Here is a 25,123-nt window from a genome sequence, read left to right on the forward strand (position 1 = left end):
TTAGCAGTTTCACAAAACATTTATTTTCCATTATTACAGAACATATGGAGCTAAAGTACTGTTAAAGTTACTTGGGACCCAGCATTTCATGTGGTTTGACCCACTGTTCAAATTGCTCCGGTGTAAGGAAACCCAACTTGACTGCTGTTTCTTTTAGTGTTGCACCTTCCTTGTGAGCTGTCTTGGCGATCTTTGCAGCTTTATCATAACCTGTTTGTAACGATAAATAAAAATCATCATTCCTTGGTTACAAACAACCCAGATCTCTTCCAGCAATTTCATGGCAGGTAGCGTTTCAAATAACTCCACATAGCAATCCATGTAACTACATTTCATTCTCAGCTGTTTGCATGTGAAAAGCACTAAAACGGCAATGAAAACAAGACGTGCTATTACTGATCAAAAATGCACACTACCATCTGCTGGATGAATCTAACTTTATAGAGTATTACTCCATATACATACAGAACAAGTCCACCGAATCAGGGCATGATGAAGGCCTACCCAGCCCAGCAACGTCCTCCTCACTAACACTGGGAACTGGTGCCAAAGTTGGGAGAGCTGTTTTACAGATTAGTCAAGCAACCGCCTGACATAATCATACCCTATTATACCTAGAGGTCAACGTCCCAGACTCCTCCATCGTCATCATCGGTCAAAATCCTGGAACTCCCTACCTAACAGTATTTTGCAAGCACATTCACCACATGGACCAGGGGTTCAAAAAGATGGCCCACCACCACCTTCTCAGGGCAATGAGGGATGGGCAATAAATGCTGGCACTGCTAGCGACCCCCACATACCAAGAATTAAAAATAATTTTTAAAATGTACTTAACATTTATTTCATGTTAAATTTAATGAAGTGTCTTCATCTTTCCTGATGGACACAGCAAACGCCTGAGATATTTGTCCCTGGAGCAGGATCTGAAGGCTTGTCAGCTGTGTCTCAGATTCTTGTCAAGGTCACAGAATTGTGCATTGGATTGCATAAGCCGGTGCCGCCACCCGAGCATTCTAATACCAGGGCAGTACACAAGCCCACAATCACTAGTCTTCAACTTATCCACGGTCAGCCCTATCCACTTCAGTAGAGTTTAATTTCTTGTACATCCCTCCTCTCTTGGCTCTAACGCTGCCAGCCATGTCTACAGCCATCTAGGTACCACGCTCTAGAATTCCCTCTATCTCCCACTTCTCCTTTAAGACCCTCCCTAAAAGTTACATCTTAGACTGAGCTTTTTGATCTATCCCTCCTAATTTCTCCTTCCTTGGCTCAGCATTCATTTTCCTCACGCCTCTGTGCCACACATTGGGATGCTTTACTATAGAATCTTACAGCACAGAAGGAGGCCATTTGGCCCACCGTGTCTGTGCCTGCTCTTTGAAAGAGCTGTCCAATTTAGTCCCACACCCCAGCTTTTTCCCCATAACCCTGCAAATTAATCCTCTTCAGGTACATTGCCTTTTGAAGGTTCCAATGGAATCTGCTTCCACCACCCTTTCAGGTAGTGCCTTCCAGATCTTAACAACTCCGTGAAAAAATTTCTCCTAATTTCTGCTCAAGTTCTTCTGCCAATTATTTTAAATCTATGACCTCTGCTAAACGACCCACTTGCTAGAGGAAACAGTTTCTCCATCAAAACCCCTCATTATTTTGAATACCTCTATTAGGTCTCCCCTTAACCTTCTCTGCTCTCAGGTGAACAATCCCAGCTTCTCCAATATCTCCACATAACTGAAGTCCCTCATCCCTGGTACCATCCTAGTAAACCTCCTCTGTACCCTCCGCAAGGCCTTGACATCCTTCCTAACATGTGGCGCCCAGAATTGTACACAATACTCCAGCTGAGTATTCAAGGCCCCTATTCACAAAGCCAAGTATTCCATACACTTTCTTAACCGCCTTATCAACTTGCCCTGCCGCCTTCAGATTTGTGAATATGCACCCCCTCAAGATAGTACCATTTAGATTATACTGCCTCTCCATGTTGTTACTCCCAAAGTGCATCACTTCACACTTATCTGCATTAAATTGCATCTGCTATGTGTCTGCCCATTTCACCAGTTTGCCTATGTCCTCCTGTTAAAGGTGCTATATGAATGCAAAGTATTGTTATTACATCAATCCAAAACAACACCCGTTGGTACCACACGTAGGGTTAATTTGTATAGGCTGATAGCCAGCAATATGAGCTCCTTGCTTCTCTACTAGTGGTGCATTCAGTAATGGAAGCTTCCCAGTACCAAGTCACTCGATTACAAGTATCATAACCTCCCATGGATTCCTTTATCTTATACTGAGCAGAAGCAGAGACAGCAGTATTGACCAGTACAGGAGTCAACAAACTGGCACTGAAGTACCAAGCATAACACTGCTAAATATTCCAATCCACTAAGTTTTACTCATTGATTTACTTAGTACTAGTTGGAGCATCTGAGACTCACTTCACAGTTAACAAACTGGTTTAGCATCCAGATCGGTTGAGCAACCACCTTGAGCCATCTTCTGAGTCAACAGTCTGTTCTTTTACTATGTCAGACTCAACAGCAGTCCCAAAAAAGTCATAATTTCTACCCTGAAAGTGTTTCAAGCTGCGGATCGAACATTCGTACTTTTTTTCAGCGACAACAACTCCATTCAGGAACTGTTGGCACTATTCCTCTTGCTCTCCTGATTCCAGTCATGAGTGATTTTTTTCTGTGAAGGTTATCTTTCAAAGAGATGGTTTAGTCTTTTGTTTTTTCTTACCTATCATTACATGGTGATAGGTAGTTTTTGGTAGGCATTTAGTAGAATCTTTATACAAAGAAAGCAAATATTGTTCAAAAATCAGTACTTGAGTATAGCAGGGATTTTACCATGCAAGTGATGGTCAATCACAGCAGGAATATTGATCCTACGTATCTCACTGCTCTGCTTCCTACTGGCAGTCAGCTGTTTCCCAAAGTAAATACAAAAAGCAATAAATTCCACCATTTACTGTCTTTCTCTCTTACCAATATGTGGGTTAAGTGCTGTCACCAGCATCAGTGACTCGTTCATTAACTTGTTAATTCTTTCTGTGTTAGCCTGAATTCCAGCTGCACAGTTATCTGTGAAGGAGACACATGAATCTCCAATCAATTGTGCTGAATTCAGCACATTTTTAATCTGCAAGAGAAAAACAAAATACATTAAGTCATCTTGGTGATTACAAAATGCAGTTAATACTTGTGATGCAGAATGAGGATTGAAAGCTCTGAAAAGCTGAACATTACTTAGTCTTTGTGACCATATTGAATGCATCCAAATCAGGAATGGTGACGATTAATAGCAATGAAAACTGCTCCTCTTTCCCCCAACCCAATGATGTCCTATCACTGCAGGCTAAAAAATGCTTTCTTCTGCATCAGAAGGCTCTACCATTCACCAAAGCTTAATATCAGACCTCTCAAGAACTAAAACAGCTGACTACAAAATTGCTGTGCTATGGACTATCAAGTGTGTGTGTGTGTGTGTGTGATGTCTTCTTTTCATTAAGATCCACCGAAGTTACAGATTGTTTTGTCATCTACTCCAGCACATAGAGTTTCCTGAAAATAGTTCACTGCTGTTTACCATACAGGCTATTTTTTAAAAGAACTATAAAGGTAGACTTCATGCATTTTTAAAGCTCCTTAACAAAATCAGAAAAACAATTCAGAGAGCGGTGAGAATGTGGAACTCGCTACCACATGGAACAGTTGAGGCGAATAGCATAGATGTATTTAAGGGGAAGCTAGATAAGTACATGAGGGAGAAAGGAATAGAAGGATATGCTGATAGGGTTAGATGAAGTAAGGTGGGAGGAGGCTCGTGTGGAGCACAAACACAGTGTGAAGTATAGACTGGTTGGGCCAAATGACCTGTTTCTGTGCTGTGAATTCTATGCAATTTAAAATGGTTATTTTCCAAATACTGAAAAGGGCTGTACAGAGGACAACAAATTCTAACATCGGCAAACTTGTGAGTGCACCAATCTTTTCTTCGTTTTTGCATTTCAAACAACCAGTCTCAACAACTTGCCTTTAATATAGACACTTTGAGGGCAGGCGAGAAAGGGGAAATTAAATAAAGAAAGGGAAGAACTTGCATTTATGACCTCAGAACATCCCAAAGCATTTCACAGCCAAAGAAGTACTTTTGAAGTGTGGTCATTGTTGTAATGTAGGAAAATGCAGCAGCCAATTTGGACACAGCAAGGTCCCACATACAGCTATGAGATAAATGACCAGATAATCCGTTTTAAAGTGATGTTGGTTGAACGATAAATGTTGGCCAGGACCCTGGGAGAACTCTTTGCTGCTCTCTTTTACCATAGCTCTTTTACATAACACCTCAGAAGGCAGCTGGGACTTTAGTTCAACATCTCCGAAAGATGGCTGACGGGAAGCATCAGGTGATAAAGCTATTTGGCTTTATTACCAAAGTCCTGGTGATGACCAGCAGCTATTGAACTCTCTGTTTGGGATTGTGGCCTTCCCCCCACCCCAATCAAAAGTTAATGATTACCCTTGCTCTACACCTTCTTAGAATTAGCAAAGCAGCATGCTCTACAGTTCTAGAAATCAATACAAGATCCATACAACAATGTAACAGGCAATAAGATTTGAGGATTGATATCACACACATGTATGAAGATCTATACATCAAATACAGTTGCAGTTAGAAGAAAATCAATTCACATTATACAGCCACTCAGTACAGTTCTTCATAATGTTACACCACTTTATATATAGCAATCTGCCAAGGTCCCATACATTTAACACTACCAAATTATTTTGAAAAATCAGGTTTCTTAGTACTTACAATCATGGGTTTGAAAACATTCAGCTCAAAGTGGCCATTGCTTCCTCCAACAGTAACAGCAACATGATTTCCCATGACCTGTGCTGCGACCATGGTAACAGCTTCACACTGGGTGGGGTTCACCTTACCTTTCAAAACCCAGAAAACGCAATTAGTACTTTGTGAAAATTAAATCACACATTACCAGAAATTGTGATTTTAGCCAAATTGTTGATTGTTACTGCAAAGACAGTAAATAGCAAAAGAAAATGCTTTTAGCAACTAAAAGAAGTGAATCTGCCTCCCCTAAGTTTAGCAATTATCCTGTCTGGTCCTAACATTGTCTCAGTCAGCTGTGGTTCCCTAAAACTTGGTGGTGCAGTTTCTTGCAGTGCTAACACAAAGGACAACCAGGTTCACATGCACAGTTTCCCAAACAGCGACTTGTCAGGGAAGCGCTGAACTCAGGCTAAGCACTTCCTGATGGAAAAAAAGGAAATAAATAAAGGCGGCATATAGTGACACCACAAGTCCCAGCCAGAATGGAGATGATTGGGTAATTCTTCCGTCAATCAGGCCTGGAGACCGCACTGCTGTAATTAAGAATGATTTTACGCACGTTAATTTGTATTATGTAACTATCCTCACTCACTGCATTTTGCTGGAGAAATAATTCTGCTTTTATCAGGAAACTCTCGGGAGAATTTCAGTCATGAGTTCCGTTTGCTGTAGTTCGTAGAAACTCTGTTTAAATAGACTCTGCTGAGTAAGTAGACTTTGCTGTAAAATAGACTGTTTGCTGTAAGTCCCGCCCTACCTCCAACTCACTAGCTGACACCGTGGCATCAACACTCACTCCGATAAAAAAAAGTGTACAGATCACTTCAGGTTGGCCTCAACTCATCTCATAACACACTTTACACTGAAGAACTGCTGACGGTTGTGGTATTTGTGCTATTGACAGCATTAAAGGACCCTATGGTGTCAGAGAGATAGATTTTGATGGATTTTGTGAGCTGCTATCAGGTCTCCATTTGACTATAAGCCCAGAGAGCCAAGTATCCTCCATTTTAGTCATAGGAATTGCAATTCTTTGGCCTCCAATATGCCTAGATTACAAACTGCAGCACCAGCTAAAGGAAAAAGGGAAAATGACAAACAGAGATTGAGCACTGCTGCCCCAGGGCCCATTAAAAGAAGTGCCATTAACAGCAGTTACAAGAGAAGCTCTCAGAGGCATAAGAATAGGTCATCCATCTGGGCTGTTGGATGAGGAATGTTATTTGGTACATGGGGCATTAGAGACAGGAGAAAGCAAAACAGGAATTAAAAACAGACAAAAAAAACTGCACAATTCCAACTAACTTGTTGATTGCTAAACAATTTGTTGCAAAGATGAGAAAATCACCTTTAGATCCCATTAAATGGCAGTTAAATTCACAACAGGAAACTCTATAATTGCAAACCATTAAAATCATAGCCTAGAAATTGGCACTGCTGATGTTAGCAGATAACAGTTTCGCAAGAGATTCCCTTGTTTACGACTTTAATGCAAGCATTAACACATTTAAAATAAATGGATTAGTACCTGCTCTAAAACAGCAAAGAACGTTATGCGACCATGGTAAGCATTATATACCAATATCAACAACAGTAATTTTGAAGCCAACAAGTATGGGCCTACAGCACAAACTCTACCTTTCCCTGACACAAAGGGACACATCAGTCTAATTTTTCTAGTATTGTTCTGCTGAAGGGCCTTTAAGCACAAACATTCTGCGAACCAACTAAGATTTTTGCAGGTGTAAGCTTGGTCTTTTAGCTAGACATCTGCTCATTTGCATCACTTTGTAAAACTGAAAATGTGTTGCAATAAAGATTAAGTCACAAGTTATAGATTTCTGTGCCATGTATGTATCCCACAAGACAGGGTAGTAACATATAACAACTTCTGGCAGACGCTTTTCTGTACTTGGTTTGAACACAGATTGTGGAATTACCTGGCATGATGCTGCTCCCTGGCTCATTTTCAGGCAAAATGAGTTCACCCAAACCAGAGCGAGGTCCTGAGCCCAGAAAACGAATATCATTGGCCACCTTCATCAAACTGCAGGCAACAACATTCATGGCACCACTCAGTTCAACCAAGGCATCGTGCGCAGCAAGGGCTTCAAACTTGTTAGGTGCTGTTACAAAGGGTAAACCTGAAAACAAAGGCAACATTATTTTCTGTGGTCACTCTGCATCTGCTGCAGTTTACCAGCTGCCAATTGGGCTGTAAACACACGATCTGATGTGTGCTGAATGCCAGTATAACTGCAGGAAACACAAACATTTCTCTGTGCAGAAGGTAATGATGGTCCTGCCCAGCATTTGACAGCATAATCCCACTGAACACAAAAGTAACACTCACTAATCAAAGCAACACAGGTTTTATTTTTATTTTGCTGTGAGCCAGTGTTAGGAGCTGCAGGGAATTTTTTTTTAATCCAAGACTGCTGGAGGCAAGGAATGGAAAAATAGAAAAGACAAAAAAAAAGGAACGCTCAGAATACCCAAAAAGGGAGATGTTTAGTCGCACGGTTAGTGTCTAACATGTCAAAACTCAGTGCGCTTTTCTAATTTTGTTAAACACCATTATTTCAAAATATACAAGGCAAAATTCTGTGGCAAGTTGTGTCTAATAGGAGTAATTACATTGCTAGGGAATATATTAACCAATATGCACTGCATGAGAATGGAACCCTCATACATGATACAAGATGCACAGCAGGTCAGTCGCCGTCCAAAACAGAAAGAGAGGTTAATGCTTTGAAAAACCTTGATCAAAAGACCCTGTGCATATCCAACATTTTATGTTTTTATTTCAGATCTCCAGCATTCGAGACTTTTCTTCTCAGCTCTGTGCAAAAGTGCACGCTAGAATTGTTCACCTCACATGGTGCAGAAGACCTTCCACATGATTGTGCACATAAGTAAATGATTGTGAAATCTGAATAGTTTAAAATAGAACTGAATTATTAAGATATCAACAAGAGCTAATGTTTTATGCTCCGTCTGACCTGTGAGCTCTGAGACTTTGGCAGCCACCTTCTCTGCAAACCCTATCCTCGTGTTCAGTCCTGTTCCCACTGCAGTCCCGCCAGCTGCTAGCTGATATATTCTTGGCATTGCAGCCTTAATCCGTTCCATGCTATATTTTATCTGCTGTACATAGCCACTAAATTCCTAAATATGAATAAATACAACAGACTGTGAATTTCAATCAATACTTTAAAACAAAAACCTAACACAATGTAACTCAGCCAATTTGAAAGAATATTTCACAAGATACCAGGGTCACAGTATTTAAAAAAATGGTTTTCCAGAGACAGAGTTAGCAAACTAACCTCCTACCTTGGAGACCTGTGTTCCAAATCAACCTAAGTTGATGGGATAAAGGCTTCCTTTCGCTGACACAATCAATCTAGTTCCTGGTATGGGACACAGCACTAAATTGGCCACAAATTAGCAATTTTGCACAAAGCTGCAAAAACTGCTAGTGTGGAAACCAGTGCTGCCATAGCAGAACTCTCCTGAATTCAAGGCTAATGCACAACATCAGAACAAAGTAGAAGGAGCTTTACACCTGATCTTGCTAAAACCTTGTTGTTTGATACCGACACTGGGTGCCTGAATCGGAAAGTGTTCTAATCCCCAGCATTAAAATCCCTTGCTTAATGAACACAATACCTGCTTGCCAACTCACGCTTAGTATGTAGCTCTACAGTGGCAGCCACATCCCATGTACCAAATCATTTCACTACGACAGTTATAGAATGAAAACTAGGTCCCAACACCCAGCTTTCACTTTCAAGCAGTGTTGTCCAATAATTTAGCCACTAGCGACATGTAGCTAATTGGGAATCCAGATAGGGATAATTGCATTTTTGATTAGTAAATAAAAAATGAGTATGAAACACCATCGTTGGGCATGTGATCTCAATACTAGTATTAGCATGAAATACGGTTGTGTACTTTAACCTTTTTGTGCGTTTGTTGATAAGATAAAAAGCAGCACGTGCGAGTGCATTTTAATTGTTGTGTGCGCTTTACTTTCTTGGTCACTGTTTATTGGTTATCTGCTAAAATCGTGAGAAACATGGGTGAAAACCCCGAATCCAGCACCATGGAAACTCCAGCAATATTAATGTGCAGTGTGTGCCATCCACAGGATGCACTGTAGCAACTCGCCAATGCTTCTTCGACAGCACCTCCCAAACCCGCGACCTCTACCACCTAGAAGGACAAGAGCAGCAGGCACATGGGAACACCACCAGTACGTTCTCCTCCAAGTCACACACCATCCCGACTTGGAAATATATCGCCGTTCCTTCATCGTCACTGGGTCAAAATCCTGGAACTCCCTTCCTAACAGCACTGCGGGAGAACCTTCACCACACGGACTGCAGCGGTTCAAGAAGGCGGCTCACCACCACCTTCTCAAGGGCAATTAGGGATGGGCAATAAATGCCAGCCTCGCCAGCGACGCCCACGTCCCATGAACGAATAAAAAAAAATTATATGGAGAATGAAGGTGTCATCGTGGTCAGCTTGACCAGTCAGAATAACCGCTCCAGAGCTGCGGAAGGCTGCAAGCCCAACCAATAAAGCGTAGCACCAATAGGGCACATTATGGCAACAGTAAGCAGCATCTGACCGCAATCTGGATGGAAAGCAGGGGTAGGTCTGGCGGGACTTGTTGCTCAGAATGTTGACACGCACAACCACTCTGATTAAGTCAAAGTACTAGCAACTGCTGGACAAAAACCTAGAAGCTACACTGAGATGTGTTGCGTCTGATAAATTTTTGCCAGAATTCGAAACATTGGTGAAAGAGAATGGGGGTGAAATTGCCCTTCAGTGGTATCGCAAAACGGATGATAGCGAATCGGCAGTCTGTTTTACACCCTACTCAATTTTCTTTTCAATTGACTGAATGGTAGAAGATCTTCGTTAAGTAAATAAACACATGAAGTGCATTCACCTGTACTATGTGTAAGGCGTTTTCTACTAAAATTAGTGCATGTGGCCAAAATGGTTTTGCCATAGCCATGCCTGTGGCTAGTCAGCAATTTTTATTGGACAACACTGCTTTAGAGCTGCAGCAAATTAAAGTGGCTTTAGTACTATGGACACAGTGGCACAGCATACTGGTGGGCCAACCCAGGATGGAGCTACTTCTCTACTATATCCCACATGGTGAGCTCCGAATCTCAGCTATGCTGTCCGAGAAGCGTCAACCGGAGGAAAGGCATTTCTTGAAAGGAAAGCCCATAGGAGGAATAAAAAAAAAAGGGTCAATGCGCATCACCAACTAACATCCAAAAGGCAGGAAAATATATTGAATGTCATCAAAAAGCTTTTAATGCTTCAGTAGAAAACAAGTACCTGACTTATCATAAACTCAGAGGGGAGCAATCATTACTATCAGGTCAACAGTAATGGGATCAAACAGAAAATGCAGGCAAAGCAGCAACACAGGTTGATAAGGCCACAAAGGGTGCAAAAAAAGTACTGGAGTTCATTTCTAGAGGACTAGAATACAAAAGCAGGGAGATAATGTTAAATTTATATAGAACCTTGGGTAGACCACACTTGGATTAGTGTGTGCAGTTCTAGTCTCCATACTACAAAAAGAATATTGAAACACTGGAAAAAGTACAGAAAAGATTTACAAGGATGTTATCAGAATTCAGAGGATTCAATTATCAGGAAAGATTGGGCAGGCTGGGGCTCTTTTCTCTTGAAAAGAGAAGACTAAGAGGGGACCTAATAAAAGGTCTTTAAAATTGTGAAGGGGTTTGATAAGGCGAACGTGTTAAAACTGTGAGTGAGTCCAGAACAAGAGGGCATAAATACAAGAGAACCACCAATAGGTCAAATAAAGAATTTAGGCTGAATTTCTTTACACAGTGAGTGGTGAGAAGGTGGAACTTGCTGCCACATGAAGTGATTAAAGCAAATAGCATGGATGCATTTAAGGTGAGGCTTGATGCATACATATAGGAGAAGGCAATAGAGGGATACAGGGGCTAAGTGGGAAGAGGTAATTAGTGTGAGAGGAAGCTCGTGGAGTATAAACAGCAGCCAATTGGGCCGAATGGCCAGTTTCTGTGCCGTAGATTCTATGTAATTCTAAATAGGTCGATAAGCATCTGAAAGAGAAAGATAGATCAAAACTTTAGGCAGGACTCCTCATGAGGATTGATGGCTTATGATGACAGGTCACACCTGAAACACTAAACTTGCCTTTCGCTTCTAGATGCTGACTGACCTGCTGTGCATTTCAAGCAATTTCTCTTTTTTAGGACAGATTTCAAACATTCACATTTTTCCTCTATTTATCTTTTCTTACAATAATGAGATTTCATGGCACAATAGATAAGTTTTGTTTTAACCTACCTGCCCTAATGACAGAGGCACAGCATCTTGTGTATGAGTCCGGCCAATCTTAATGATGTCAGCAAACTCGTTGGCCTTGGCCTCAAGTACATCATGGAGCTTCTGCAGTCCGGGCAGCAGCACCTCGTGGACCTCTTTAGCAGCAGCAATGTGCATGGCAGTTGGGAAGGTATCGTTGGAGCTCTGGCAATGAGGGAAAGAAGGAAAACACGGATTAAACTGACTCAACACTGAACTTAGAATCATTAAATGCTGCATCAGTACACAATCATTTTTATAAGCTGCATTTCAAAAACAACTTAAAACTATTCACCACGTGCAAAATGTCAACGTTGTTTATAAATAACTGCAATCAAATTAAAATTGAACCTTCTAGTACATTATTAGTCGCATTTCTGGAAGAACTCTGCTCCCCCAAGATAAATATATATATTTCCTATTATGTATGAGATAATAAATGGTGTTCAGATAGAACAAAAGTAACAATGCAAATCCCCATCGCTCTTTTCCTGGACCATGGAAGGGAAAAAGAGGTTCAAAACTCCAAGGGGTCAGAACTGAGTCCTAGACTAGTACCTGGCTCTTGTTTACATGATCATTGGGGTGTACAGGATCCTTGGTGCCCAGTTTACCTCCAAGAATCTCAATCGCCCTGTTGCTGATAACTTCATTCACATTCATGTTAGTTTGTGTTCCAGAGCCGGTTTGCCATACCACCAGAGGAAAATGGTCATCTAATTTCCCAGCAATCACCTGTGCAGTAAACACATAGCAAATCTCATTTTTAGATCCTTGTACCAAGTGGACAAGACAGCACCAACTTTTATTCACCTTAACTGACGAAGAAAAACAGAGACAGAATAAATTGTTCTCAAAAATACACCACATATAGAATGTTGCATGAGTCAAAGAAAATTGGGAGTCGTAAATGGAATGGTAAGTTATGTCGTGCAATCATATCTAATATTGATATTTCATGGCGCTAATCAAACTTTTATTAAATTATGTTTTGCAATTGTAACTTACTGCCGCCAGTGGGTAGCACTGCAAAGTACTGCTGTACAATTGCAAAACACCACCCACTGGCTAGATTACAGTATTACAACAATACTGCTCAGAGAATTTTACAATGGGAGGGGGAAAACGAGAAAAATGTTTTTAACAGGTTTTCAGGGGGAAAAAATGTTTGAAATCACATGTATCTTCAATTCTTAAAATACTACATTTTGCTATAGTGGTATTATCACAAACCACTTATTATCTTCTCCCATGAGATTTCCACAGCTTTGGGATTTTTTTCTTGGGAAGACAGGCTTGAAAAAGAGGAGGGGATTACATAGAATTACATAAAAATTATAACATGGAGTCAGGCCTGTAGGCCCAAAGGGTCCATGTTAGTGTTTATGCTCCACAAAAGCCACAAGGAAAGGACATGATTCATTGCTTTTTTGAGACTAGTACCTGGAACAGTTATTTGGAGGTCAGTAGTGGTAGTTTTCCATATGCACTGAAAACTTAGGTGCTAATTTCCAATGAAATATAAACCCAAGATACCATAACAGCTATAACACGAATTGATTATTTTCAAGGTATGTGATTCTTAAAACATTGTGGTGAGGATTACAGGAGTGACTGATTTGCACTACAATACCTAAACTCAAAAGTCTTCAAGCATCATGTTGCATTCAGTCTTTTTTAATAAGAGCGGAATTATCAGCACTTACAGCCAGAAAAATACCATCAGTGTTTTCGTCACTAGGTCCTTTGGTTCCAGTAAGACATCACATTGACATTAGTTTTGTGATACAGATTAAATGTTGCAATTGTGTTCTGCATCTTTTCTTTTTAATGACATTTATTGAACGTCATATTTAGTGAGTCAACGGAACACAGTGAAAAATAATTCATATTATCCTACTGTATGATTTAATTTGACCGTATACAATAATGAATCAAACTTCTCCAGGAAGCAGGCAGCCCCTCTTTATCACGTCAGCAGAGTGACTCTGGAGAGAAGGTATAAAATGATCAAGTCTTCATGAGGCCGTAAAATCAGTGCTGTTCTAATAAGGTAATTAACATATTGATCTTTATAGATTTTTTTCAAAGAGAGATAGGTGATGTACTTTGACCTATTGCCTTCCTAATAAGAAATACTAAGGGTGAAGGCCACTGTAAGGATTTCCCCCAGTACAAAAAAAATTAAACCTGTGCATACACAGAAAAATGGGAGGAGGAGGAGTGAAGATCAACACTTTTTGCGAATCATAGTAAAATTGGAAACAGGTGCGGAAACACATAGCCACCCCCAATACAACTGAAATTCTTCATATTAAAATTATGAAAGGATGTCTTCTAGACCTATTATATATTACATTCAGCTTATGGGGCATGTGTTCCATTGAAAGCTCCGAAGAGCAATTCCATTATAAAAGTGTCCACATTTACCTGCAATAGTTGTTATGTCCATAGGTGGTGCTGTGATAGGATCTGCAATATTAAAGGTGTCGCAACTTTGCTGTCATATAATGCCTGATATCACATAACACTTCGTGTCACACAATACCTGCTATTTTATAGTGAAAGTATGGTTTAAAATAAACTGCTTTGAGTCAGTGTGCAGTTGCACAATCTGGCCAACAGGCGTCACTGTAGAGCAGCTTTTTGAGTTTCTCAATCTCCAGCATGTCGAACATCTTGGTAAAGATAAATAAGTAGCAAGGTAAGGACTAAGTTTTCCTTTGAATCTATTTTTAAAAACGCTTTGCCCCTTACAAGTTTCCTGGAGCTCCAACAATGCCATCTCCCCCCGCCCCCCCCCCTCGGGCATTTTAGGTCTCCTCTATCCTGACGCTGCCATTGACCAGCTCTGACATAGCTCCCATGGGTGCTTTCTCTCATCCCAACTAGTTTCTCCTGTCATTGCTCCCTGCCTCCCAATTCAGCTATCCTGGCTTATGTTTTGCCGCTGCCCCCTCCCCCTCCCCCTCCCCCTCCCCCCACCCCTCACAGAATGCACCATGATACAAGTTATAAATGATTACCCTTCAGGCTGTTCCTACCTCATCTGCTGCCTTCACAATACTATCTGCAATCTTCGCATCCAAACCATATTCCACGTTCACTTCTGCAGCAGCTCGCTTTAGAATGCCAAAGGCTTTTATCACTTGGATCTGTGAAAAGAAACAACAAAGATGAAGCAACATGGAACATCTCTCTCTGTGTCTCTCTCTCTCTCTCTCTCCTCCACTTCCCAACAGAAGCATTTTATTAAAATAATATGCCTGGAAAGTGCATATTGATTGAATCAGTAAAGAATGTAATTTCCTCATGGTTTAGTTTTACTTTTGTGACAGATGATCTGTTAGCTATTTCACTTATGGCTGTTATACTAGGACAAGCAATGCAAACAGAACCAGTTGAATGCTGCAGTGGGGTAAACTGCAATTACACTGCCCACTTGCATCGCTGGTTCAGTGGGGAAAGACAGTGCTCCAAATGTGCTTATTGAATCACAGACAAAATCCTGCTCACTGGACTCCAACAGCCAGTGAAACTTCCAGCGATTTGTTGATGGCACAGTCAGCTCTTCTCAGTCATCAGAAATTGAACAGTATTAAAAAAAAAACTTTAAAACTGCAGGATTTTCCAGATGAAAATTTAAACCAAGACCCTATCTGTCTGTTCAGGTTGATGTAAAAGATTACATACTCTTCGAAGATGAGCAGGGAATTTCTCCTGGAACCTGGCCAACATTTATTGCTAAACCAACATGGCTAAAACACTATTTGGTTATTTGTCTCATTTGTTGTTTGTGGTACCATGCTGTGTGCAATTTGGCTTCCACATTTGCCTACAAAACAGTGACTACACTTCAAAAGTAATTCATCAGCTGTGAAGCACTTTGGGATGTCCTGAGAAATGGAGGTTTGTTCTTTCTTTAAAGTGCTTTAGAGTATTGCTTCCTCCCTCCAAAGCAGTGTAGGTCTGGGCTGCTAACGAGTAGATCAGCAGAAAGAACTATGGACCGTTACTGTTATTTGAGCAAATGTGGCAGAATTTCCAAATTTAAGGACAACATTCAGCAGCAAGTAAACGTAATGCACAACAGCCCTTGTAACTCAAGATAATTACAGATAAGGAAGGCCATTCAGCCCATCCATCCAAAATGAACATAAAGTTCCCTCCCATTGCAACTCTGAGTAGTGGATTCAGTGGTCAGTGTGCAGCACCGCGGAGTGGGTCTGTGCCTGTGATCTTATACCACTGAATTCTCAATCTCAGACACGTGAGGTAGAATTTATGCAGATTTCACACCATGTGCATCACTGGATATTTATTTCAGATTCTCATGCACTAATTTAATTTTATACTGTGATTTATTTTTTAGTGGGAAGAAAATTGCGACATCTCTTGGAAATTCTACATTAGCTTTTTTAAAAAAAAAATCACTTTAAAATGATTCTCAAGCAGCACTGTTTAATTAACACTTATGTGGAATTATTTGCCTGCACAGTAGCCATTTAAACTAGATAGTCAGTGCCGCATCGTTATCTTTGGTGCATCAATGATAAAAATGTTAAAATCAAGATTCTCTTTTTTCTTTAAAAAGGCATTTCATTACATAATGTGTTTGAAAAATCTCACCAAGACTTCAATTTCAATTTCCGTGATTTTTGTCTGAATCCTCAATGAGGCGATTCCTTTTATTATCTTTAAATCAGTTATAATCCCTACCAATTACTGCATATCCAGAGGCTTGCAACAAAGCAACCACTTTCTTGACCTTTTCACCAAGTGAATAAGAAAATAAAAACTTTATTCTCTACAATAGGAGGTGGGACAAGCATTGTGGAAAGAAATTATGACGCTTAAAAGAATCAGTTGCCAACTGTTTTCTTTAAAATTAAAACTTTGCCAAAAACTTACAGGCATCCTCTCAGAAACCCCTCCGATTTTAAAGTTCATCATTGATCTAACTGTCTGGGCTCCATAGTACTTGTCATTTGGCACCTTCAGTTCACCAAAGGTATCATATTCAATTCTGTCGCGATCAGAGCTTTCCTGGAAAAACAAAAAGAATGTCAACTGTTTCAGTTTCTTCAGTAAACGCATCAAAATGTTTTGTGTAATTTCCAAGTTAAATCTGAAACTAGTGGTGAAGCATGCCTGAACTTTGGAAATCATGGACAAAAATCAAACAATCCTTTTAAAACTTCAATCGATTGCGCAAGATGACAGTTTGGAGAAAGTGGTTTCCCTCTCCGCACAAACACGTTGTACAGATGTGTCTGACAGTATTAATAAAATTAGGGTAATATTGTGTCATAGAATAGTCCTGGTCAATCTCCCCAAAGAGTTTAAATATTATTACTACCGCGCCCTCTTCTAACGTTTGGATTAATGTCTGAAGCTATACTCATTTTGCCATGGCTTTAATTGAATCTTTTACCAGCACTTCGATGTCATGTGAAATTAGTCATTTCTAAACATTAGTTGGAGCTTTTCAGTGACATCACAGCACTGAAAACAGGCATATGCTTAATTAAATATTTGAAAATTGAATAATATATACTGAATTAGAGCAAACTACATTTCCAAACTGCTTCAGACTGAGCTTTAAAGGGCACAGCATGGCACCTGCTGTTCTTTATCAAACAGAGTAGCTCTTTAACATGACCTTAAAGCAAATGGGTGTAGAATTGTGTCGACTAAACAGAATAGGGTTTTTTGCTGAAATAAACTTTGAGAAGGTTAAAGGACAGCAGTGCTGAACAACCCTATTGGACCAATTTCTGCTCTGCTCCATGATTAGAGTAAATAAGTTACTCTCAAATACGGATGTTGCAATCTTTGTTCAATCGCAGACACACGGTCAAGCAGTAATCCCAGTACAACTGCATGTCCACCACAGTTCAGACAATGAAGTGCCATAGTATTGCACAAAGATATACTCAATTCCAGTGCGTTGCAAACTATAGACCCAATTTTAACACCCCTCTCCCCCTGTACCAAACAAGAATGGGGCTTGTGGGGGGTTAAAATCAGGGCACCGTGGTACTCACCTTGTCCACACTGCACTCTTGCTCTGTACCATTTTACCAGGCGCATTTCGGCCAGCACAGGCAGGCAAGGGCCACATTACATTATAAAAGTTGCAGGCCGATGAGGTTTTTCGGATCGCAACTCAATTTTAATCCCGGGTGGGGTGAGTCACACACAGTGCCAACCCACGCCCGGGGAAGCAGCTGCAAAATGGATCAAGGGTTAGAAGAGGCCCAGGTAAGTGAGTTGCTTTTTTTAAAAAAAAGGTTTTCTTACTAGCCACAAGAAAACCTAGGGACCCAGGCTTCCCTCCTCTGATCACCAACCCCAATCCATGTTAAAATTGGATAGCCAAGTGGTGAAGGACAGAATACTTGGGCCTGGTATTTAGCTGCTTCCAAGCCTTTATTCAGAGATTCTCCTTGCACACACCATACCCTACATAAGCTCTCCTATAAAAAAGGATACAAGAGAGTCCCCAATTGATACCCACCACCTGAATACAATTAACACTCCCCCACCATTTACCTGACTGCCAGGGACCTTTGCCACTGCCTCCTGCTGGCCTGACCTAATTAACGCCAGGTTCGGGCGGGAGTCGAGTGCGATCTATGTTAACGAGGTCCGCGAGTTAAAATGGCCCGAGCCTCATGCCAGCCAGTTGGGCCGAACCTGTCGCTCGCAGAATTGCACACCACCACATCCACGATGGGGGGATCCTCGGTGGGGGGGGGGCCGAATTCCCCTGCACATTTCTTACTCCTCCATCACCAGCAAGCCGAGAGACCAACCCTAGTTCAATGCAGTGTCCTAATCAATGGGTGGGAGTTGGACAGCTTTCCAATCAGGCAGGGCTGTCCTCTCTCTGCAGTCATGTTCACGTGTTGCATCGAGCTGTTTACCTGCGACTTTCCTGATGGACGCGGCATCGGGGTGACGATCCCAGACAGCGGAGGCTCTCAGGTTAAGGACTCCCTGTACATGGATGACGTCACTGTCTTTTGCTCTGATCATCGGTCAGTCCACACACCGATGGGCATCTATGACCTGTTCAAGCTGGCCTCGAGGGCCAGACAATGGTTGGCACAGAATATTCTGGAGATCTTGCAAGGAAAGGAGAGGGTGGATTCGATCAGGCAGTTCCCCAACAAGACGGTCGAAGCCTATTGGCAGAATGTCTCGTCGTCGAAACTGACTAACAGACACCAGGATGTAGCTCGGATGGTAGTGAGAAGGGCCATTTTCAGTGCAGTCTTTCCTGCATGCACGGCATCTCAGCACCACCACGAGGTGCCCTTGAGGCTGCAGCAGGGATGAGACCATCGTCCATCTCCTGGTGGACTTCCCCTTTGCGCATAAGGTGTGGAGAGAGATGCGTTGGTATCTGTCCTGGTTCTTCCCCAACAGCTTGGTAACACAGGACTCTGTGCTCGACAGGCTGTTCCCTGGGACACACACTGAGACAGATGGAGAGAAACTATTTCCGCTGGTTGGGGATTCTAGGAGTAGGAGGCACAGTCTAAAAATTAGAGCCAGACCTTTCAGGAGCGAGATTAGAAAACATTTCTACACACAAAGGGTGGTAGAAGTTTGGAACTCTCTTCCGCAAACGGCAATTGATACTAGCTCAATTGCTAAATTTAAATCTGAGATAGATAGCTTTTTGGCAACCAAAGGTATTAAGGGATACGGGCCAAAGGCATGTATATGGAGTTAGATCACAGATCAGCCACGATCTTATTAAATGGCGGAGCAGGCACGAGGGGCTGAATGGCCTACTCCTGTTCCTATGTTCCTAACTGCTGCTGGAAGACCATCAACTCAGTGAAGGAGGCCCTTTGGTCCACCCGAAACCTGCTGGTCTTCCAGCTGAAGGAGCTGACCACGACCGAGTTTGCCAACTGGTACACTCCAAGGTCCAGGAGCACGTGCTGCGGGCTGCACTGAAGCCAGGTGCGGCCTACACAAAGGCTCTATGGGGATCAGCCACTGTGTAAGGCCACCCCACCTTGTATTGTTCACCATATATTATAAAATATGTATTGTGTTTGAATTGTAATATTGGGATTGTATTGTGTACGATCTGTATTGTATTGCTTTGGAATTGCGATTTTTATGTTGAACTGTGTGTATCCTTAAATTTTATGAAATAAAGTATATTTTGAAATTTTAAAAAAATTATAAAATGCGGTGCAGAAAGACGTATCAGGAGCAACAACAGGCGTACATTAGAATGAGATCTATATTAATGACTTAGAGGAAGGGACCAAGTGTAATGTATTCAAGTTTGCTGACGATACAAAGCTAGGTAGGAAAGTAAGCTGTGAGGAGAACATAAAGAGTTTGCAAAAAGGTATAGACAGATTAAGTGAGCGGGCAAGAAGGTGGCAGATGGAGTATAATGTGGAGAAATGTGAGGTTATTCACTTTGATAGGGAGAATAGAAAAACAGAATATTTTTTAAATGGTGAGAAACTATTAAACGTTGGTGTTCAGAGAGACTTGGGTGTTCTCGTACAAGAAACACAAAAAGTTAGCATGCAGGTACAGCAATTAGGAAAGCAATGGAACGTTGGCCTTTATTGCAAGGGGGTTGGAGTACAAAAGTAAGGAAGTCTTACTACAATTGTACAAGGCTTTAGTGAGACCTCACCTGGAGTAGTGTGTGCAGTTTTGGTCTCCTTATCTATGGAAGGATATACTTGCCTTAGAGGCGGTGCAGTGAAGGTTCACTAGATTAATTCCTGGGTTTAAGAGGGTTGTCCTACGAGGCGAGGTTGAGTAGAATAGGTCTTTACTCTCTGGAGTTTAGATGAGAGGTGATCTAATTGAAACATATAAGATTATGAGGGGGCTTGACAGGGTAGATGCTGAGAGGTTGTTTCTCATGGCTGGACAGTCTAGAACTAGGGGGCATAGTCACAGGAGATGGGGTCGGCCATTTAAGACTGAGATGAGGAGGAATTTCTTCACTCAGAGGGTTGTGAATCTTTGGAATTCTCTACCCCAGAGGGCTGTGGATGCTGAGTCGTTGAAAATATTCAAGGCTGAGATAGACAGATTTCTGGACTCTAGGGGAATCAAGGGATACAGGGATTGGGCAGGAAAGTGGAGTTGAGGTCGAAGATCAGCCATAATCTGATTGAATGGCGGAGCAGGCTCGAGGGGCCATGTGGCCTACTCCTGCCCCTATTTCTTATGTAGATCTGAACCGAGTGAAAGTAGTGCAAAGGGCTACCTGTATACTAAACACTAAAGGTAGCAGGGTATAGCCAGAGCTAAGAAGTTCCATAACCAACTGATCAGAGCAAAACTCTGTAGCCCTACCACATCCATTCAAGAATAGTGGTGGAAGGCAGGGAACTAGCAGGAGCAGGAGACTCCACGAACATCCCATCCTCAACCATGGAGCCCAGCATGTGAGAACAAGAGACAACGCTGAAGTGTTTGCAAGCGTCTTCAGCCAAAAGTGCCAACGAGATGATCCTATTTGGTTTCCCCTGAGGTCCCAACTATCATAGATATCAGTATCCAGCAATTCGGTTAGCTCCACATGACATTAAGAAACAGCTGATTGCATTGGACACAGCAAAGGCTCTGGAGCCTGACAACATTCTGGCAGGAGGGCTGAAACCTATGCACCAGAGCTAACTGCTCCACTAGCCAAGCTATTCCAGTCAGCTATGACACTGAATACCAGTAGCCCAGCAGGTCCCTGGTGTTATTCAGTTTGCTTCGCCATCTTCAGAACAGGACTCAAAGTGGTTCTACTCCATGACTCAAAACATTGAGGACTAACCCTCAATGATCTTTCACTTTCAGTATCCTGGAAAGAAATGTCCCCTCTATTTCCCTCAATCCACAGCATACTGCAGGAAAAAAAACAGAAATCGCTCTTACTGGCTGACAAAAGCTGTTTTTTTCGACTTGTGTGGATCAACCTCAAGCTCTTCCTCACAGGCTGAACCTTTGTTCCAACTCAATGTCCAGATCTAACAACTCCACTTTACAGTGTGGTCGTTAAGACCAAAAGGCAGCAGCCAAAGGATCCTTTATTATTATTATGTATTTCAATGCCTAGAAAATTCTACATTCTGAAAACTTGTTTTCTGCAAAATTGTTTTTTCTTTAATATGGTTAGCTATTGGGATAATAAACATCAGATGCCAGTAGCTTTTGAGTAACAAAAAAATTGTTTGCAGACTTTAGAAATACACACTGAACATCTTTTCACTTCCACAATATTTGCCAAAAGGCATTTCTGTGCATTTCACCAGTTAATTAATTGGAATTTAAGTGTATAACACCAAAAACCATTTCTTAAAAGGGACACATCAGATTGGTCAGCATCTATGGAGAGAACTGAATGTTTCAGGTGGATTCTGCTCATCAGAACTGAAAAATAAGTTTACTGGATTTGTACAGAGACAAACACACAATGACAGCAGTCCATCATTGATCAAGTGTGGTATTAACATTTTGTAATTTTATGCAAAGTTAAAATGACAATTAAAGAAATCTAAGTTGCAAAAGTTTGCACTGCAACAGCTGAAAAAGCATCTACATTACTCAAAGTCTTGTCCAGCAGTTAACTAAAATAAAGGGTCATTTAGCTGACAATAATGCAAGTCTGATAGGTTGTAAAATTAGTTCAAAAATCGATCTGTCATCTGTTTCTACTTTCTGACGAAAGGATTGGTGGTAGCAATACACATCTTGGATCTGCTCCAGAAGTCAATTTTGAGCCCATTATATATACTGGGTCAAGCTGGCAACTCTCCAGCTTTTGTTGCTGTCACTCCATATTGTCTTGGAGGAGTCCCTCCCTTCCTGCCCTGCCTTTCTTCTAGCAACATATTTGAGCATTCAAACTTCCTGCCTCCACGTGACCAATTCAACCTAGTTTTGCCTGCAACGCATTCTTCAATGATCCAACTATTTAAAAAAAATATCCACCCCCATTTTGGATCCATTATGTTACAGCTATTTTGGTTCTTCAGGATAAAAACTTTGGTTTCAAAGTAGTTATTTACTCATGTCCTACCAAGAACAGTGGTGGAAACAGAATCCATAATAACTTTAAAAGTGAAGTGGATAAATATTTGTAAGTTGTAAATATGTTTTTTTTTTAAATAAATAGTTTGGGGAAAGGGACTAAGTGGACAGATCTTTCAGAGAGCAACTACAGGCGCAAAGGGCCAAAAGGCTTCTTTCTATTCTGTAAATGTCTATAAATTTATAATTCAGTGATTTAGCATGAATTTGAAAATAGTAAATATCGTTCACTTCCCCATAATAATATTCTGTAGTTCTACAACAACAATTTTACTAATTTCAGAAAAGATTATAACCTACTGAAAAAGAAAGATGTCTGCTCCCTGTACATTCCACATGAACTCCTTCGCTGATCCCACAGAAGGCTTTTATAACATGAGAATAAGGATTGCAATTCATTTGCTTACAACCGCTGGGGGGAAAGAAAGCAAACACCGCACAGCCTACATTTCTGTTGTGTGCTGTTCTTATTCTTTTTTAAAAAAAAACTGATAATGGGGATTGCTGAGGCCTGCTGTGTGCAGAGTGATTTGTCTCCGTCAGATAGTTTCCTGCTCCCCTGCGCGCTTTGGAGAACAGTAACAACAAGGAATGCAAACAAGACCAAATATTTTTTTTTTTTAGCAAAATGGTATTAAAATGAAAATAAAATAATATAAAGCATCGGTTAACAAGGAGGACAATATCCGATCCTGAAAGTGACCCCGATGAGTACCTCTCATATGTGGGCTACCAGTGACCTTGCTCAATGGAACGTCGCCCAGAGAAACCCGGGCAACCCCAGGCTGCGCGCGCTCCCGGGGTGCGGGGAACTCTTGAAGGAACCAATAATGCAAAGAAAAGAAACATTTTTAACAACAAAGCACAAAGTCCCGCGAGCAGCCGTGTACTAATCCGGTGCTAAAACCCGAACTGCGGGAGAGGCCGCTCGGCATATGTGTGTGTGTGTGTCTCTCTCTCTCTGTCTGTCTGTCTTGGTGCGTGGGTTTATTTCATTGCACTCACCATCCTCTTACTGATTGCAATAGCAGCGGCCGGGTGCGGATTTCTGCTAAATAGTTGAGAGGTCTCTGTCACTTGGAGTTTGCTGTGGAACCGCCGGAGGTTTCGGAGAAAGCGGAACATGGTGAAGAGGAGGCCGGGGAGGGACCAAGGGCAAGGGTGGGGAAGAGAGGCCGCCAGAGGGAGCTGTAGATAGGGGCAAAAGCACGCAGCAATTACAATCAGACTGCTAATTTTAGCACTTACTATTAAAAAATCTGAAAGGAAAACCTGAAGATTTGTTTTTGTTTTAAATTTAAAACAGGATCTATTTTCTTGTTCTACAATTCTGAAATGTTTGTTGAAACCCGAACTTTGATTTATTGCACAACTGCAGTATTGACAAAACTCTAAAGTTTACAAAGTATCAACATTGCTAACGTCAGTGGAACTTGGGTTATTTGGATATGAGACATGCAGCAAAAGGTTATATATTTTCACAAAGAGTTGACTGCCACTGGAAATCACAGGTGTATTTGTACTCACATTGACAAGTTATTTCTTTCAAGCCTGGCAAACTTGAAGTTTGAAATGTTTGAGTAATACTGGGGAGATGTATACTGCGCTCTTAATTCAACGTAGGAATGTTTTATGCGAGGTGAAATTCTCCATCTGCCTCTGGTGGAAGAAGGACGTTTTGACCATATTGCTTCCCTTCCATGTAGGTACATTTAGTTTCTTCAATAATGGACAAAATCTCACATAAACGCCCTTAGTACTTTCCTTCTTAGAATGACAGCAAGACTACTGTTGACCACGCCTATTCTGGGAGAAAATATTTTAATTGAAATTCATATGTACATATATATGGTTCACAGAAACGAGAGCCCTGCCTTAAGTTTGAAGCTGTGCTTTTTGCTCTCAAGTATCTGAGATTTTGAGGTAGGTAACACAGAACTTGCTGGGACTGACTGATTCCATTCAACAGACTTGCAGCCCAAAGACTCACACATTTTATATAATGGCTCTGCTGATCCTAAGAAAAGTCAGGGGCTATTTCTTTTCTCTGAGGGCTAAGCTCAGCTAATGAAAAAGATACAGGAAACTTCACTACCTTTCCAGCATCCCCAACTTCTCGGAATCGCCAGCCCACCTTCGATTCTGTGCAATGTTCCTATGGCTATTTGAACTCAACACTGCAAAACAGAAATGACCTTAAAAAGATGCTATAAAATCAGAAAATGCTGGGAATACTCAGCAAGTCAGGCAACATCTGTGGAGAAAGAAACCGAGTTAACGTTAGCTCTGTTCCTCCACAGATGCTGCCTGACTTGCTGAGTATTCCAGCATTTTCTGTTTTGATTTCAGATTTCCAACATCCGCAGTATTTTGCTTTTAAGAAGGTGCTAACTGCTCTGTGTCAACGATTGGAAACCAACCCGGTGGCTGCTGCACGCCAGATGCGGGGCAGCCAGCGCTGTCAAAGAGCTGGGGCTGCCCTTAAAGTATGTGGCGGTCAACCTTACTTTCCTCTCTTCGCAGATGCTGCCTGACCTGCTGAGCGATTTCAGCATTTTCTATTTTTTTATTTCTGAATTTCCTGCATCTGCAGTATTTTGCTTTTCGTTTTAAGACCTACCTACTTCTGCTGCTCTTCATTCCTGTTTTATAGCCTTGTGGCAGGTACAAGTTTTAACAGGGACCAGCAGTAAGAAGAGAAAATTCTAGAAACATTCAGCAGGCCATGCAGCATCTTTGGAGAGAGAATTTCCAGCATTTTCTGGTTTTT

At 41.4% G+C, this 25,123-nt stretch overlaps 1 protein-coding gene across 1 annotated transcript; it reads right to left on the bottom strand.

Annotated features, from left to right (window-relative positions):
* On the bottom strand, positions 1-23,518 carry fh (fumarate hydratase). The gene is made up of 10 exons (XM_067988726.1): positions 23,359-23,518; positions 16,183-16,317; positions 14,316-14,426; positions 11,830-12,006; positions 11,254-11,436; positions 7,872-8,037; positions 6,810-7,013; positions 4,831-4,958; positions 3,000-3,153; positions 1-210 (listed from the first exon to the last, which is right to left on the bottom strand). The coding sequence occupies exons 1-10, from the start codon at positions 23,476-23,478 to the stop codon at positions 68-70; spliced, it is 1,521 nt and encodes a 506-aa protein (XP_067844827.1). The 5' UTR covers positions 23,479-23,518; the 3' UTR covers positions 1-67.
* Positions 23,519-25,123: the final 1,605 nt, after the last annotated feature.

Source organism: Heptranchias perlo, chromosome 8, assembly GCF_035084215.1.
Source record: "Heptranchias perlo isolate sHepPer1 chromosome 8, sHepPer1.hap1, whole genome shotgun sequence".
NCBI classification, from domain to species: Eukaryota; Metazoa; Chordata; class Chondrichthyes; order Hexanchiformes; family Hexanchidae; genus Heptranchias; species Heptranchias perlo.

Excerpts from the sequence above, each read along its gene's own strand:
- fh (XM_067988726.1), bottom strand. The coding sequence starts at position 23,478 with ATGTTCCGCTTTCTCCGAAACCTCCGGCGGTTCCACAGCAAACTCCAA. Across the intron at positions 16,318-23,358 it reads TTGCAATCAGTAAGAGGATG|GAAAGCTCTGATCGCGACAG; the intron begins GTGAGTGCAATG and ends TTGTTTTTCCAG. Across the intron at positions 211-2,999 it reads AGCACTTAACCCACATATTG|GTTATGATAAAGCTGCAAAG; the intron begins GTAAGAGAGAAA and ends CGTTACAAACAG.